This window comes from Cyanistes caeruleus, chromosome 8 (assembly GCF_971803275.1).
Source record: "Cyanistes caeruleus chromosome 8, bCyaCae1.hap1.1, whole genome shotgun sequence".
Lineage (NCBI taxonomy): Eukaryota > Metazoa > Chordata > Aves > Passeriformes > Paridae > Cyanistes > Cyanistes caeruleus.
Genome location: NC_141708.1, coordinates 1250136 through 1265000, shown reverse-complemented (window position 1 = coordinate 1265000; position 14865 = coordinate 1250136). Strand labels below are relative to the sequence as shown.

General features: G+C 52.7%; 1 protein-coding gene across 8 annotated transcripts in view; it reads right to left on the bottom strand.

The window, feature by feature from the left end:
* Nucleotides 1-3087, bottom strand: part of EBF3 (EBF transcription factor 3) — a 120525-nt gene extending 117438 nt beyond the window's left edge. For 6 of the 8 annotated variants that reach the window (XM_086899522.1, XM_086899521.1, XM_086899523.1 and 3 more), the window contains exons 1-4: nt 2631-3021; nt 2233-2389; nt 1741-1804; nt 972-1027 (exon numbers count right to left, since the gene is read on the bottom strand). In XM_086899522.1, coding sequence (XP_086755648.1) covers nt 972-1027; nt 1741-1804; nt 2233-2389; nt 2631-2764 — 411 coding nt within the window. In that variant the 5' untranslated portion in view covers nt 2765-3021. Of the gene's footprint in view, nt 1-971; nt 1028-1740; nt 1805-2232; nt 2390-2630 lie in introns of all 8 variants that reach the window. The other 2 variants (XM_086899526.1, XM_086899527.1) reach the window with 2 other exon arrangements.
* Between the last annotated feature and the right edge of the window lie 11778 nt (nt 3088-14865).

The window sequence follows — 14865 nt, the reverse complement described above, 5'->3', positions numbered from 1 at the left end:
GTTCTCACCTTCCTTCCTGTTCCCCTCAAAAAAATTTTAGTAAATAGTAATTAAAGATAATAATAATAATAATAATAAAAAAGTCGTGAAATGTCTCTCCGGGAAAAAAAAAAATCAAAAATAATAAAAAAATAAATAAAGTTGATTAAATCCCAAGCTCTGTGTCTGTAATTGCTGCGGTGCAACGCTGATAACGTGTAGTTATCATCGGAAAAGTTGACCAAGACAGGTTAAATAATTTAATAAGCAACTGCTTGTAATTATGCTATTTACAAGGTATGACAGAGGTTTGAGGAAGAAACAGAAGCTGATCTCAGGGAAATGGACGGGTTTGGGTGACCCCTGGAGCATGGAGTTTGAATTATGGAGATGGGGGGCTGAGAGGTGAATATGGACTAGAGGAGAACAAGATGACTTTTCACCTCAGCACATTTAACTTTTAAATCCAAATAAACGTCTCGCGTTACTGGATGGTTGCGTTATAAAAGAAAAAAGGACTAATCCCGGCCAGTTTTGGAGTGTGAGGAAGGGGCTGCCCTTTCCTCACCGAGGAAAAACATCGCCAAAAAATAAAAAAAAAAAAAAAATACAAAAAGTTACAGAGGGGGGGGAAAAAGTGCATTTAAAAATAAATCTGAGTAACTCGGTGGGATTTTTTTTTTTTCTTCCCTTCCCTTTTTCCCTCACTAAATTAATTATATCAAACATCTGTTCCCATGACGTTGTCCTCGATGCCACACACACCACTGAATGATCTCAACGCTGCCTCGAAGAACAACAACACACCTTTTTGGCTTTCCCAAATATCCTCCGGTAAAATCGGGATCTCACTCAGCAGCTCCCTGATTTACTGGCTCAGAACAATTAAAAGTAGGCGCGCTCCGGCGGATTGCTCGCCCCCCGCATTTCCGAGCAAGGACAAAATACAAACTTAGGAAGTCGCGTGGTAAGAAAAGCGTAAAGTTTCTCACCTGTTTGGTCATGGAGTCTATTAGCCGAACGTACAGGTCCTGCTCTGTCCTAACTCCTGCGGAGGGAAAGCAGAGCCACGTTCCCATCAGGATTTCGGGAGAGAACCCCCCCAGTCCCACAAGGAAAGGATGAGGTCAGGCAATTAACCGCAGCGGGCAGGGCTCGGCCCCGCGCCGGCTGCAGGAGAAAAATCCCCTTTTTTTATTATTTTTAATTTTTTTTTAAATATAAAATAAATAAATTAATTAAAAATTAATAATGTTAAAAATTAGCCGGGAATCAGTGACGGAGTTCTGTTGTGCCCCCCCTCGGGGAACTCGCGGGGACCGCGGGCGCTGAGCGAAACCCCCGCGGCTTTTCCGCGGCCGAGGAAGCGGCTCCGCCGGGCAGCGGCTCCGCTCTGCCCGCTCACCCCATCCCAATAATCACCAACAATTCCCAAAACTGGAAAAAAAAAATAAAAAAAAAAAGTCCCTTAAAAGTGCCGCTGTGCCCGAGCAGCCATCGATCCCCTTTTTTACTTTCCACTTCAAGCCCAACCGGTTAATCATGTGAAGTACCATTGACTTATCGATCCTTTATGTTTTGTTTTCCTTATATGCCAAGGAAAGAGCCGTGTTTACACGCGTGTAATTTTAATCTCGAAATCTTTCTATCCTTTATCCCCCTGCTCCCTCCCCCCCCCCCCAAAAAAAAAAGGCCTCGGAAGGAAAATCGAGACTTTCCTGCTGCACGCGGACGCTCAAAAATGAGAGAACGACAACTTACCATTGCTATACAATAACTGAAGTTTATAATGAATCCCATTGTTAGTTTTTTCATTGTTTGGCTCCTGCAAGTAACGATAAATAATTACATTTAGCATGAAAAATATCGCCCTCCTCCTGCTGCCCATTTTTCTCGTCCCTGAAGCGGCTCGGAATTAACACTTTGCAGAAATTCAGCCCACGGTCACATTATTATTTTTTTTTTTTTTTTTTTCCTGGTGTGGAGCGCTGATGATGTCATTAGCTCGGTGCAAATATGTCATGTTTTGCCGTTTTGCCGGTGTTTCAAATAAGTCGGGGCTAAGTTTTTAACCCCGGGGTCTATTCGGAGCGGCCGTGAGAGCGGGGGGAGCCGCACGTGGCGTGGGCGCCGCTGGAGTGCCGGGAGAGCTGCCGTGCTGGGAATGAGCTCTGCTCCACTCAATTACTCTTGAAAAAAAAAATTTAGGGGAAAAAAAAAAGTAAAAAAATTTAAGATAACTGGCAGACTTACTTTCTCTTTCTCCACAAAGTCCACAAAAGCTGTTCTCTCAATCTCCACCGGCTGTCCCTGCCTGTCGTACAGAGCTAAGACGAAGTGGAAAAAATTGGATTTTCTGAGATTGGAAGGCGGCTGTTTCTCGAAATGTGCCCGAGCCAGCCCCACGCCGCTGCGGGAGAAAACAAGACAAGGCGTGGGTGAGAGCGGCGGCAAGGGGCGCGCAGGCTCCGCGGCCGCGGGGGGATGCGGGGGGATGCGGGGGGATGCGGGGAGCGCGGAGCGGCGCGGAGCGGGGAGGCTGTAACTGATACGGGGCGGGCGGGGGGGGAGTTAAGGGAGGGGGGGGATTTACGGCCGGGATGAGAAATACAGGAGGAGAAAAGCGCCGGGAGAGGATTTGGCAGACGTACCTTTGGGCGGCCGTGTTAGCATCCACTACCCCAGCAGTATGCATCCATGAGCGGACGGGGTTCATCCCACTGCCCAGCGGTTCTTCTTTCATGGTCGTCCCACCTCTCGGTATATTTTCCTGAATCCCAAACATTAAAACAAATTTGGGCAAAACCAGCTCCTAACCAAAAGGGGTTAAAATTGAGGGAAATGTCAGATACGGGGTGGGTTGGTTGTTGCTTGATTTTCTCTCTCTCTCTCTCTCTCTCTCTCTCTCTCCTTGGCGACTGGAATATAAGAGATGACTTTACTCCCTGTGATCAGTAGGAGAAAAGCCCAGTTCAAGTCTTGCTTCCTTCTTCAATCTGTCCTGTATTGGCACGACATAAACAATTTACTGAGTACTTCTGTGCGGCGAGTTGGATGGCGTTCCAGTTTGGTGGTTTAAAAAAAAAAAAAAAAAAAAAAAAAAAAAAAAAAAAAAGGAAAAAAAAGTAAAACTGCAGCCGGCGACACTGCGAGGTGGCTTTTTTTTTTTTAAGGGGGGGATGGGGGAAAAAAAAAGAATAAATGTTTTTGTTGTTGTTGTTTGCAGACGCGCTCAACGTGGTGTCATCCTAGTAAAAACCGGCTCGGCAAAAAAAAAAAAGCTTCAGGACACTGCTGAATCGACCACTTTCTGGCAAGGCTCTCCTGCTCCAAAAGACAAATAAACGGGGGGGAAAAAAAAAAAAAAAATCCTGATTACCGCGGAGGTGTTGCCGGGCACACGGGAGAACGGGGCGCGGGCCCGTGGCGGCTCGCGGAATGGACGGAGGCGCGCAGAGCCCGGCCCTCCCTCCCCGAGGAGCGCGCCCCTTCCCCGGGAGCCGGGCCCCCGCCGCCGCGGGAGACGTGACGTCAGCGCTGACGTCGACAAAGGGGCGTGGCCACGCCCATATATGGAGCGCGGGGTCCGGCGGCGCGCCCGCCCGAGCCCCGGTCCCCCCCCCCCCCCCCGCCCCCCCCCGCGGCGACAGCGACGGCGACAGCGACAGCGACAGCGACAGCGACACCGCTCCGGGCAGGGGCACCCACCCCGGCACTGCCCACAACAGCGGAGGGGTCGCGGCCGGGGCCGGACAAAGGGTGGGATGAGCCCCCGAGCCATCGGCGCGCTATAAATGCGGAGCGGACATGGGCACAGCTACCTGTGTTTGAGACTTGGTGTGCACACGCAAAGGCAGCCCCGCCGCTGCGGCCGCCCTGGCCACCTCTGTCGCTCTATCTCCATAGAAATATATATTTATGTCTCGTTTTATATATTTATATACTTTTTTTCTATACTGAGATATATTTTTATATATATATATATATATATATATATATATATATATATTGATATTTTTATGTATTGATACTTTTATATATTGATATTTTTATACATTGATATTTTTATATATTGATATTTTTATATATTGATATTTTTATGTATTGATATTATTTTTTATATATTGGTATTTTATACTGATATTTTATATATTGATATATTGATACTCTGTATTGATATTTATGTATAAATATTTATATCTATTTGATATATCTATATAGATATTTATATATAGATATTTATATAGATATGTATATATAATTATATATATAATTATATATATAATTATATATATAGTTATATATATAGTTATATATATAATTATATATTTATATATATAATTATATATATAATTATATATATTTATATATAGATATTTATATATAGACATTTATATATAGATATTTATATATATTTTTATATATTGATATTCTTAAATATGTTGACGTTTTATACATATTGATCTTTTTTATGTATTTACATGTTGTATCTATATATCTTCTCCTCAAGTGATGAGGTTTTTCCGCCCAGCGTGGGCTACGACTTCCTTGTACTATTTTTTTTTTTTTTTAATCTCTTCTTTATTTTTTGCTATTTATTTTTTGTGAATTTCCCACGTCCCAGAGTTAATATTTCCCGAACTCGGGGAAAATCGGCGTTCTTATCTGAATGAATCGGTGAAAATCGAAAGTCTGATTTGTGTTATCAGGATCCCCTTTCTCCAAGGGGTGAGGGAAAAGAGGGGGGAAAAAAAAAAAAGGATGTGTTAGAAAGCAATCTATTTTGCTGGTGTTGGGGGTTAATGACTATTGCCAAAGATAAGTGAATTATCAAAGCTGTTGCTCTACCCGATCTCAAAATCCATTACATTGCTGGCCGTCTAATTAAATACGTAAGTATAATAAAATCATATTTTATGACTATTTGAGGGTAATGAGATTAGTCTTTAGAAGCGATCGCCACATATTAAAGATGCCACTGTCTATAGAATGTTAATAACCTTAAATCAAAGTGTATGGAAACTATTCATGAGAAATTAAAAGAAAATTCCTGTATTCATAATCAGCCCGGAGCTTTTGAGGTACAGTAGAGCAGATTACAAACCCCAACACTTTTATCGCGCACAGAGAGACACCAAAGTTCCCAAACAATGCCAGGCTCGAGGTGCCACGGACACATTTGGGGACCTGGAGCGGGCGCCGGGGGCTGCGGCTCCCCCCAGCCCGCAAAATCCTCCCTCCTAAAAATAAAGTAAAAAAATACCCCAAACACCGCTATTATTGCAAGATATTTCCTCAAATGAACAACGCCGAACTTGGTGCTTCCCCTCCGCTAACGAAAGCTTAAAATCATTTACAGTATCTTTAATTCAGATTACACGCGCCAAGGCGATTTAAATCTGATTACCAAATTAGAAGGTTTTAAAACAAATCCTTTTAAATCTGATACTGTTGACTAAGGAGGGGAGAAAAAAAAAAAAAAAAAAAAAAAAAAAGTTCCATAAGCCCATCACATAAGGTAACGATCCTGCCCCAGAAAGAAAGGGAGTTTTAAACCTTTTTGACAACAAATGCAGCTGCCCCACTATTTTGGACGATATTAAGCGAAAATGAATGCAAATCTGTGTTCAGAAGCCATCTGGCCAGGAATGGGGGAATCAGCTGCTCCTCACAACAGGCTCTGAGCCTGAATCTATTTCAGCTCATTTTCTAGATCATCTGGTCCTGCACCCAAAGCGTGGAAAATACGGTCTTTATCATTCACCAACTTTATCTTTTTTTTTGTTGTTGTTGTTTTGTGTCACTCTGCCTGGCTGGAGCTGCTGCCCGCACCGCCCCGCACCGCTCCCAGGCCGGCATCCCGCGGGGCGCTGCTGCTGCTCCGCCTGCCCGGGAGGGATGGAGGGGAGCGGCGGCCGGGCCCCCCCAGCCCCGGTTGCCCAGTCCCGCTTCCCCAGCCCCGGTTTGCCCAGCCCCGGTTTGCCCAGCCCCGGTTTGCCCAGCCCCGGTTGCCCAGCCCCGCTTCCCCAGCTCCGGTCCCCCAGCCCCGGTTGCCCAGCCCCGCTCCGGGCAGCGCATCCCCGGGCTCAGCGCATCCCCGGGCTCAGCGCATCCCCGGGCTCAGCGCATCCCCGGGCTCAGCGCATCCCCGGGCTCAGCGCACCTTGCGTGGGGCGGCCGGAGCGCAGCGGGGCCGGGCGGGCAGGGGGTGTGCGCGGCTGCGGGGGGCGGCCCGAGCCCTCCCGGCTCCGCGGCCCTCCTCCTCCTCCTCCTTTTCCACCTCCTCCTCCTCCTCCGGCGCCAAGTCTCCCTTTTGTGTGAATTTACGGGGTGAGGCTTCAGTGATCCCCCCGCAAATTTGCATTTAAATAGCGACATCAAGCGATGCGCGTGCCACACACCAGCGGGCTCCCAGATGTCACGGCGGAGCCGCTCAGATGGCCGCAGCCCAGCTGTCCCCCGGCCCGGCCCGGCCCCGCGCCCCCCGCACCGCCCGCGCTGTGCGGGGCTCCAAATCCACACCCTTGTTCCCACCGACCTGCGACTATTGCCCAAAACTTGATTATTTTATATTTTTCCCCCCCTCCACTCTCGGGACAATCCCCTCGGGACTATTATCTCAATCATTTCACTTTTTTTTTTTTTTTTTTTTTTTTTCCTTATTATTATTTCTTATTTATTTCTCATTTCACGGTTTAAATCACCCAAGTTGGAGAGCGTGATTTTGGTAATTTCGCGATTTCCTCGGCCGTGGGCCGAGCCCAGCTCCGGGTTTGCCAGCGTACAAACTTTCCCAGCGGGAAGTTGCGGTGGGAGCGGGGAGCGGCGGCCCCGGCCCTGCTCTCGGGGGGCTCGGCCGGGTCCCCGCAGCTCGCCAAGGTCCGTATTTCAATTTTATTGCTGGAAGGCGCCTTCATTACCTGGGTTACACCGGGCGTAATTTATGCCCGGTGTAAGCGAAGCAAATCTCTACAAACTCCCGTGCTGCAGGAGGGGGAAATGGGTGTTTTCGGGTAAATTGGTATTTTGGTGTGTTTTCAGGTACGGCGGCCGCTGCTCCGGGCCGTTCATTGCCGGGCAGGCGCGGATTAACGCGGGCCTTGCGCGGGGGGTCGCGCATCCTCGGCCCGGGGCAGAGGCCGAACGCGGCCCAGCAGCGCCGCTGCTCTGGGGATGCTCGGCCAGCCCAGGCCCCCGGGCACGGGCAGGGCATGCGGGAAGGGCCGGGACCGCTCGCTTTTGGGGATGGATTCACCCGCGCCCGGCTCGTTTCAGAGCTTGGACCCGCATTCCTGAGCATCCCGGGCCCGCAGCGGAGCGCACGGGGCCAGCGCTGCGCTCCGGCCGCCGCGGGATGGCCGGGGGGGCTCGGCTGCTCCGCGCCCGCGCCCGCGGGAGCGGGGAGCTTGTCCCTGTCCCTGTCCCTGTCCCTGTCCCTGTCCCTGTCCCTGTCCCTGTCCCTGTCCCTGTCCCTGTCGCTGCCTGCTGGCCCCGGCTCCCCTCTGCCGCGCACCTCCCGCGCCCCTGCGCGGTTCCCGGCCAGGCTCCGCAGCGCTGTGCCTGCTCGGGCTGGGGCTCACGGAACTCCCTGTGGGTGCAGCGCTGTTTTACCCAAACTGGTTCTCGGCCCTGCGCTCCCCCCGGCGCGCTCCCGCGGCTCCGCGCCCCGATATTGTTACATCAAAATTGGTTATTAAAAAATAAAATAAATAAAAGGGAAAAAAATAAAAGGAAAAAAGGCTTAAATTCAGCCGTGCCCGAGCGCCAGCCCCGGTAGCCGTGAGCCCAACGGGAGCTTTTCCTCGGAAAAAACTCCCCGCGGGCGCTGCCCGGCTCCCGGCGGCCCGAGGGCTCTGCCCTCCCGGTCCCCGCGGGATGCGGGGCCGCGGCCCGGGGATGCTGCGGGGCCGCGGTGTCTCTGCCCCGCGGGGCCCCGGGAGGGGCTGGGGCCGCCGGAGCCGCCCAGGCGGAGGAGCCGCCGCCCCCGCGGAGCAGCGCGGGCGCGCAGCCGGGGCCGCGGGGAGCTGGCGGCCGGACAGGTCCCATCGTGCGGCGGGAACAATATAAACTGACTCCAACTGAACAAACAAGGATCGATCAGATAATTTCAGATATTATAATTGGCTTTAATTAAACACACTTCGTTCTAATTAACTCTGAAATTTTAGCATGCTTTGGGACGTTGGTGTCTGATTTGATATTGTCAGTCCAGATGTCCTAATAAAATTCAATCCTCCACTCAAGACTTCAATATTCACTAAGAACAAAATGCAAATTAAATGTAAAACCTAAAGTATCGCCAAAGGTATAATCAAGAAAGGTGTCTCAAAACTTCTCACTTTTTATTACGCAGTAGTTAGAAAATGCAGATTACATCCTAACAAGACCTCGACTGAATAATAGAAACCTTAACTCTTTCGTGGTCAGGGCTCGCTGTGCCCTGCAGGGATCGGGGAAACACCCGCGGTGCGGGGCTCCCGCCCGGAGCGGCCGCGGGGAACCGGCCGAGCCTGGCGGTGCGGGCCGCTCTCCCCGCAGCACCGGCGGAGCAAAACTTGCCGCTGTCACAAGCACTTTTGTCCCCGAGGCGAGCCCGGGCGGGCCGGGGGAGCGCTGCCCGCTCCCGCACGGCGGAGCTGCGGGAGAGCCCCGGGCGCGGCCCCGGTACCGAGCCCCGGGCACCGCAGCGCTCCCGGCGGGCGGGACAGCGACATCCCGAGGGGGACACACGCCGGGGGAAGGTCCCCGTGCCCTCGCCCCCGAGCTGCCCCGCATTTTCCCCGCGAGCCACGGCGCTCCTGGAAATAATCAAAGGCTCCGGAGCGGAGCGGCGGCGCGGGGAGCTGCGGGGAGCCCGGCAGGAGCCTCCCCCGGCCTTGGGGGGTCCCGGGGTGCTGCACCGGGGGACCCCCGAGCTGGGCTCGGCGCCAGCCCACCGCCTCGCACAGCTCCAAAAGCCGGGCTATTCCCACATTAAACATTTGTATGTTTTCCATGCTAATGGAGTCACTTAAAGCTGTTGCTAATTTAACTTTTTAAAAAGGCCACGGCGTGGTGATTTGCATTTTCTTTAGGATATTGAAATGAAGGGAAAACTGCTGGGCGGTGAGGCTGCCCCGAGCGTAGCTGGGGGCCATGCCGGAATGAAAACAGGGAAAGAAAAGAAGAAAGAAGGAAACCGCCGCTTCTTCCCGACTGTTAATAAGCAATTTGTCCCGCCGCGATTTACATTGCAAAGACAAACGTGTCGGGGTGCCCGGCCCGGCCGGGGCCGCTCCCCCGGCATCACCCCGCAATCCGCGCTCCCGCATCCCGCCACCGCGCAAATCCCGCGGCCGCGGGCGGGGGGAGAGCGGGGAGCTCCCCGCGCACCCCTCGGCCTTGAATTTGCAATGAATTTCCCAAGGCCCCGGTGTGGGTAAACAACAAGTGCTGGGATGGCCGCTTCCCCCGCAGATCCCCTCTCGCCGCCGCGGCTCTGTAGCGTGGGGACCGTGTGCCATCTACAGGACACTGCGCTCCGCGCCCCCGCCGCTCCCCCCGCAGGATCCGCCAGCAACCATCGATTATTTCTTATTTCAACTTCTTTAATTTTTTTTATTTTGTTTTTAACTTCGTATTAAAACTTTGCGGTGATAAAGATTGCCGCGCTGCCCGAGATTTTTTAATATAATTAATTGTTGGCTTTTTTTTCTTTTCTTTTTGGATTAAAAGATGTGAAATCTAAAGATAATGCGATTTGATTTGTTAGTCTAACTCCGCGATTTGAGAGTTGATGTCCCCAAAGACCGGGCGAGCTTTTTCCCTTTATTTATTTTTATTAAAACATCAATCTACTCTGGAGCTGGGTGAACTCAGTTTCACCTAGAGAACATAAAATTCTCCATACCAAGGAAATAAGCACCTTTCATAAATCAACAGTATTCCTGACAGATCGATCAATTTTTGGTTGTTAATCCGAAAGGAGGAGTTTTAATTGCTTTCTGCCTTTTAGCCCGGCCACCTCGGCGCGGCGGCTCCGGCAGCGCTCGGCTCTCCCCTTCCGCGCTCGGGAGGGGGGGAAAAAAGCCCCGGAGACCTTTCCGCGGCTCCGAGCCCCCGCGCAGGGCGGCGCAGCATCCCCTCCGCGCTACCTGCGCGCAAATCTGCGCCGCCGAGCCCCCGCGCGGCCGGACAGCCGCCGGAGCGCGCAGCTTGCGCGCAGAACCGCGGCCGGCGGCTCCCGGCCCGGCCCAGGTAAGCGGGGGCTCTGCCGGGAGCGCCCCCCGCCCGCGCCCCTTCCCGCAGCCCCGCGCGGGGGCGGCCGCTTACCTTGCGCGGGGGTGGCCGGGGGCGCGGAGGGCAGCGCGCACGGCGGAGGGGACGCGCAGGGCGGAGAGTGCGGAGCTCCCCTCGCTTTAATAGACTTGGCGGCCGGCGCAGCGCGGCCGCGGTGCGGTGCGGTGCGGGGGGGCCCGGCGGTGCGCAGCAGTGCGCAAGCGCCCCCCCCGCGCTCTCCGCTGCCCGGGGGCGGGCGGGAGGCGCGGGGCGCCCGCGGGGGCGGAATCGGCGGAGCGGCCCCGGGGGGAGCGCAGGGGGGGCGAGCCCCGACCCCCGAGCCCCGAGCCCCGAGCCCCGAGCCCCGAGCCCGGGCCGGGCCGGGCCGCTCCGTCCCGGGACAACGCGGGTTCCCCTCCCGCATCCCGCGGGACCGCGCACAGCCCGCCCGGCCCCGCGGGCGCGCAGCTCCACAAACGCAACAGTTTGTCCCGAGGGGATGCGACCCCCGGGAACGTCCCGGCAGGGAACTCACCGCTCCTGGCTCCGCGGGACACCGGCTGCCGCCGAGGCGCCGCTCGCATCTTCCCAACTCTTTAATTCCCTGTCTCCGGCCGGAGCCGATGCCCAGCGCCCTCCTCCTGGACCATCCTGGGGCGGTACTGGTGGCACTGGGGTCCCAGAACTTCCCGGCCGCTTCGCACCTGGACTCGAAGCGCGGGCAAAGAACGCGACTGGCTGCGAGAGATTTTATTTTGTTTATTTCTGCTCTTCCTTCCCCTCCCTCTCCCACTTTAGCCCAGGAACTCCCGCAGCATTGGTTAATCCTCGAGGAGGGATAACTGCTGAGATCTTTAGCGAGCTCTCTGCTACCACGGATACTTCCTAGAGCTCCAGCAGCTCTGTGAGGGATGTGCAGCTACAAGATGTGAAGGTATTTAGAGAAAAAAAAAAAAAAAAAAAAAAAGTAGCGGTTTCCAAGTCAAGCAGATTCCTGCAGGGAAGTGAAGCCCGGGTTTAGGACTGGAGCTACATTTATACAAAATAAACCTATCAGTGCTGGCCTTGGTTCTAAAGTCAGGGAACATTCAAACCCGGGTTTGTTCTGACGGCAGCTGCTGTCTGGTTTGGGTTTAATTTGTACAATGGAGGGTTTTAGCAGCTGGGAGAGGGGCAGGAGCCCGGCTGAGGTGTGTGGGGCACGGCAGAGCCTGGCCGGGCTGGGCAGGGGGACAGTGACCACGGGCAGGGCTGCCCCATGCACAGGAGACCACCCCGGGGCTGCCTCTGCTCAGGGCAACCTCACGGGCTGCTGTGTTCACCCATAGACAAGCTCAGCTGCTGCTCAAGCCCCTGGAAAACAGCTGCCCAGATGTGCTGCAGGTGGGCAAAGTTGGGGCCAGCCCTAGAAAAGACAGCACAACTCCGGTCCTGCTCCCCCGCGTCATCCCCACCACAGGGATGGAGCGGCAGGGATGGAGCTGCCTCAGCCCGGGGATGGGGAAGGGGCTCCACGCCTGGGCTGGGGCTGGGAGGGCGGCCCCGAGGCCCGGGGACCCGGCAGGAATCATCCAAACGGGTCTTAGAAGGTCCCACGGGGGACGTGGACTTTGTTTTACAACATCCTGAGCGCATGGGCTGGGCCGTTCAGTTTGCATAAATATCTGGGAAATTGTGGAAGACGCACACATTTTAAAAAGTGCTCCTGCCTGGAAAGGATAAAACGTCTCTGTGGGCTCTGTGGAGTCTGCAGGATGAAATCAGGGGGCAGAGCCAGGAAGAGCCGGGTGCTCCAGGCCGGAGCCCAGCCCGACACCTCCCCACAAACCCGGGAGCGTTCTGCTGGCAAACAGAACCCGCATTTACAGCTACTCCCTTTGCACGGAGGCTGAGCTGGTGTCTTTCTGAGACAAATCGATGTCCACAAGGAATTTATCCAGCAGATTCCTGCAGAGCTCGTGATGTTCCCGAGGCTGCGGGGGATGCTCTCCCCAAAATCTCCCTCTCCCCGTTTTTGTCACACCTCTCAGAAGAGCTTTAAGGCTTGGAACCCAGCTGTGCCCCTCTCCTCCTGTCACCAACTCACTTTCTAAACTCTCCAAAGCAGCCCGTGTTTTTCACGGAGAAGAGAGGTGGGTTGTGCTGCAGCCTCCGGAGCTCGGGGCTGGGGGTGAAAGGCTTTGCTGGAAGGAGCTGGGCTGATTCCTGCAGGATCTGTCCTTGCGCAGGGGTCGCCATCCCGGCAGCGGGGAGCCCATTCCTCGTGTGACCGCCAGCTCGAGAGAGGAGAAAAACCCCAAAAACCCAGGCCGGGGGGGCTCTGAGGGGTGCGGAGCCTCCCCCTCGCTCCCAGGAATTGCAGGGGAAAGCAGCGGAGACAGGGAATATTCGCCTCCAGGCCTGATTGCCCGTGCGAAGTGCTGCGACCTGCTGATGGAGACAGCTGGAATGAGAGAGGAGAACGTGAGCGCTCGGGAAAAATAAACAGCAGCCAGAAGAATATCGAATTTAAATGTTGCTAGCGGAGAACTCCACCGGCTGACTCGGCTGGAAATTATCTGAGACACCACGGCACAAAAATGCTTCCCTTTCACGAGGCAAATGATCTAATCAAGATGTATGTGCATGACAATGCGCTCGCAGGGAGAGAAAGTCGGAGTTATCTGCTTCAATTACGGCACTTCCCGTGTCCCTGTCCTGGCAAAGGATGAGAATAATAAATATAAACCAGTCTTTTCCCAGCCTGGAACTGAGTTGAGTAACTCAGCTCCCGTTGAGCTGCACGTGAAGTATGAACTAAGGAAGTCACCAGGTAAAATATTGTGAATATTCCTGAGGAATGAGATAGGAAATGAAATGGGAAATGAAATATTAAATATTATATGAAATGCTGGCTTGAAGCCAGAGGTGTCTTGATATCCAACAGGAGCCAGGGATGTGCCCACGAGGGAGAATTGATTGTGAGCTCTTGGCATGAGAGTGGAAATTGGAGGAGGGTTTGGGGAAGTTTCCGTATCCCAGAATCAATCCTGGAATCACAGACTGCTTTGGCTTGGGAATGACCTTCAGGATCCCCCAACCACACGGACAGGGAGGGACCCTTTCCACGGGATGTCCATCAAAACGGGGGCAGTGCTGAGGAAATGCTTCCTCTCCCTGCTCCTGCTCCCTGCTCCTCAGCCCAGCACTGGATCTCACCCGGGCTGGGGCACCCCAGGCCTGGGACACCCCATCCCTTCCCTGCTGGGCTCCTGCTCCTGCAGGCAGATCCCAAAGCGCCCAGGTGGATCCCAGGATTCCAAAGCCCGTTTCCTTCCGTTCTGTATCCTTATCCATAAATTATGGAGAGGGCTGGAATTCCTGTTTGAGCAGCTTTGGGAAGAAATGAACTTTGGCTGAACACAAATAGCACATAAAGCAGGGAAGGAGATAAAAAACGATGCAGGCCTCGGTTTCTTTTGAGGTAAAACGAGTGATCCCAGGTGTCAGTGCCTCGGAGACCTGCCCAGGTACGGTTTGAACTCACTAAATAATGGATTTTATTTTCTCTGCTTTCTTTTGGGTGGAATTATATCCACAATCTGTTTTTCTAGCAAGCAGAATCTGTGTTTTGCTGCTTGAATTTAGTTTGCCATCAGGAGCTCGGTTTTAATTAGGCTCAGATTTTTATCTGTCGGACTTCTAGAAATTAGGAGTGAAGTAGGTAAGAGCTTATTTATTATTTATTGCTTTTATTGTAGCGTAATAGCTGTGAAATTTAAACATGAAATAAATGAAGAGAAGAAATCTTTATGCTCAGTGTATCGGCACAGAAGTGAAGCTGGCCAGGCTGACATCAGAAACCAAAGAAAAAGAGAATTTGGGGGATATTTCCATTAATTCATTAGTGCATCCTGATTATTAGCAGTGCCAAAAGGTGTCTGTGACCTGCAGTGCTCCATCCCAGGGATCTGCTAAAAAGCAACACTGCTAATACACTTCACTTGTTTATTTATTTCTCAAGTGATAGGTTTATCTCCTGATTTTGCTCTTGTTTCCCAGCCTTTTAGAAGATTCTTGGACAGTTTATAGACAGCAGCTGACACCTGTAAAATTCACCTGGAGCTATTCAGCAGTTTAAAACACCTCGGTGCAATTTATCCAGAACTCTTCACGCACAAAAAGGAGGCAAAAATTGATTGGAGTGGCTGAGGAACTCTTCTGTCCTGTCTTTAAAAGGCAGATATAAAGCTGTCAGCTTTTACAGCTGCCCTCTCACTGCTCCAGTCAAACAGAGCTGTGGAAGGGAGATTCCTTTCCCAGCCTGGGATGGGCTATGAGGCTGCTCCTGCAGCTCCAGCTTCATCTGCATCCCTTCCTGAGCAAGGCACCGACCCCTCCCCTGCCCTGGGTTTTACTTGTGTTAATAAATTCAAATTAAAAGAATAATAGATATAGAAGAGGAGGGAAAAAATCTGATTTTATGGCTCTGACAACTTTGGCAGTGCCAGGCTGCTCCATCAGGGTGATCCAGGCAGGGAGGGTTTGGTGGCTTCCCAAGGCAGGCTCCAGCACACATTCCTCAAGTTATTTGTGGTTTTTAGCATCTTTTTGACACAATACTCAAGAGGGTGAAAAATATGATTTGCA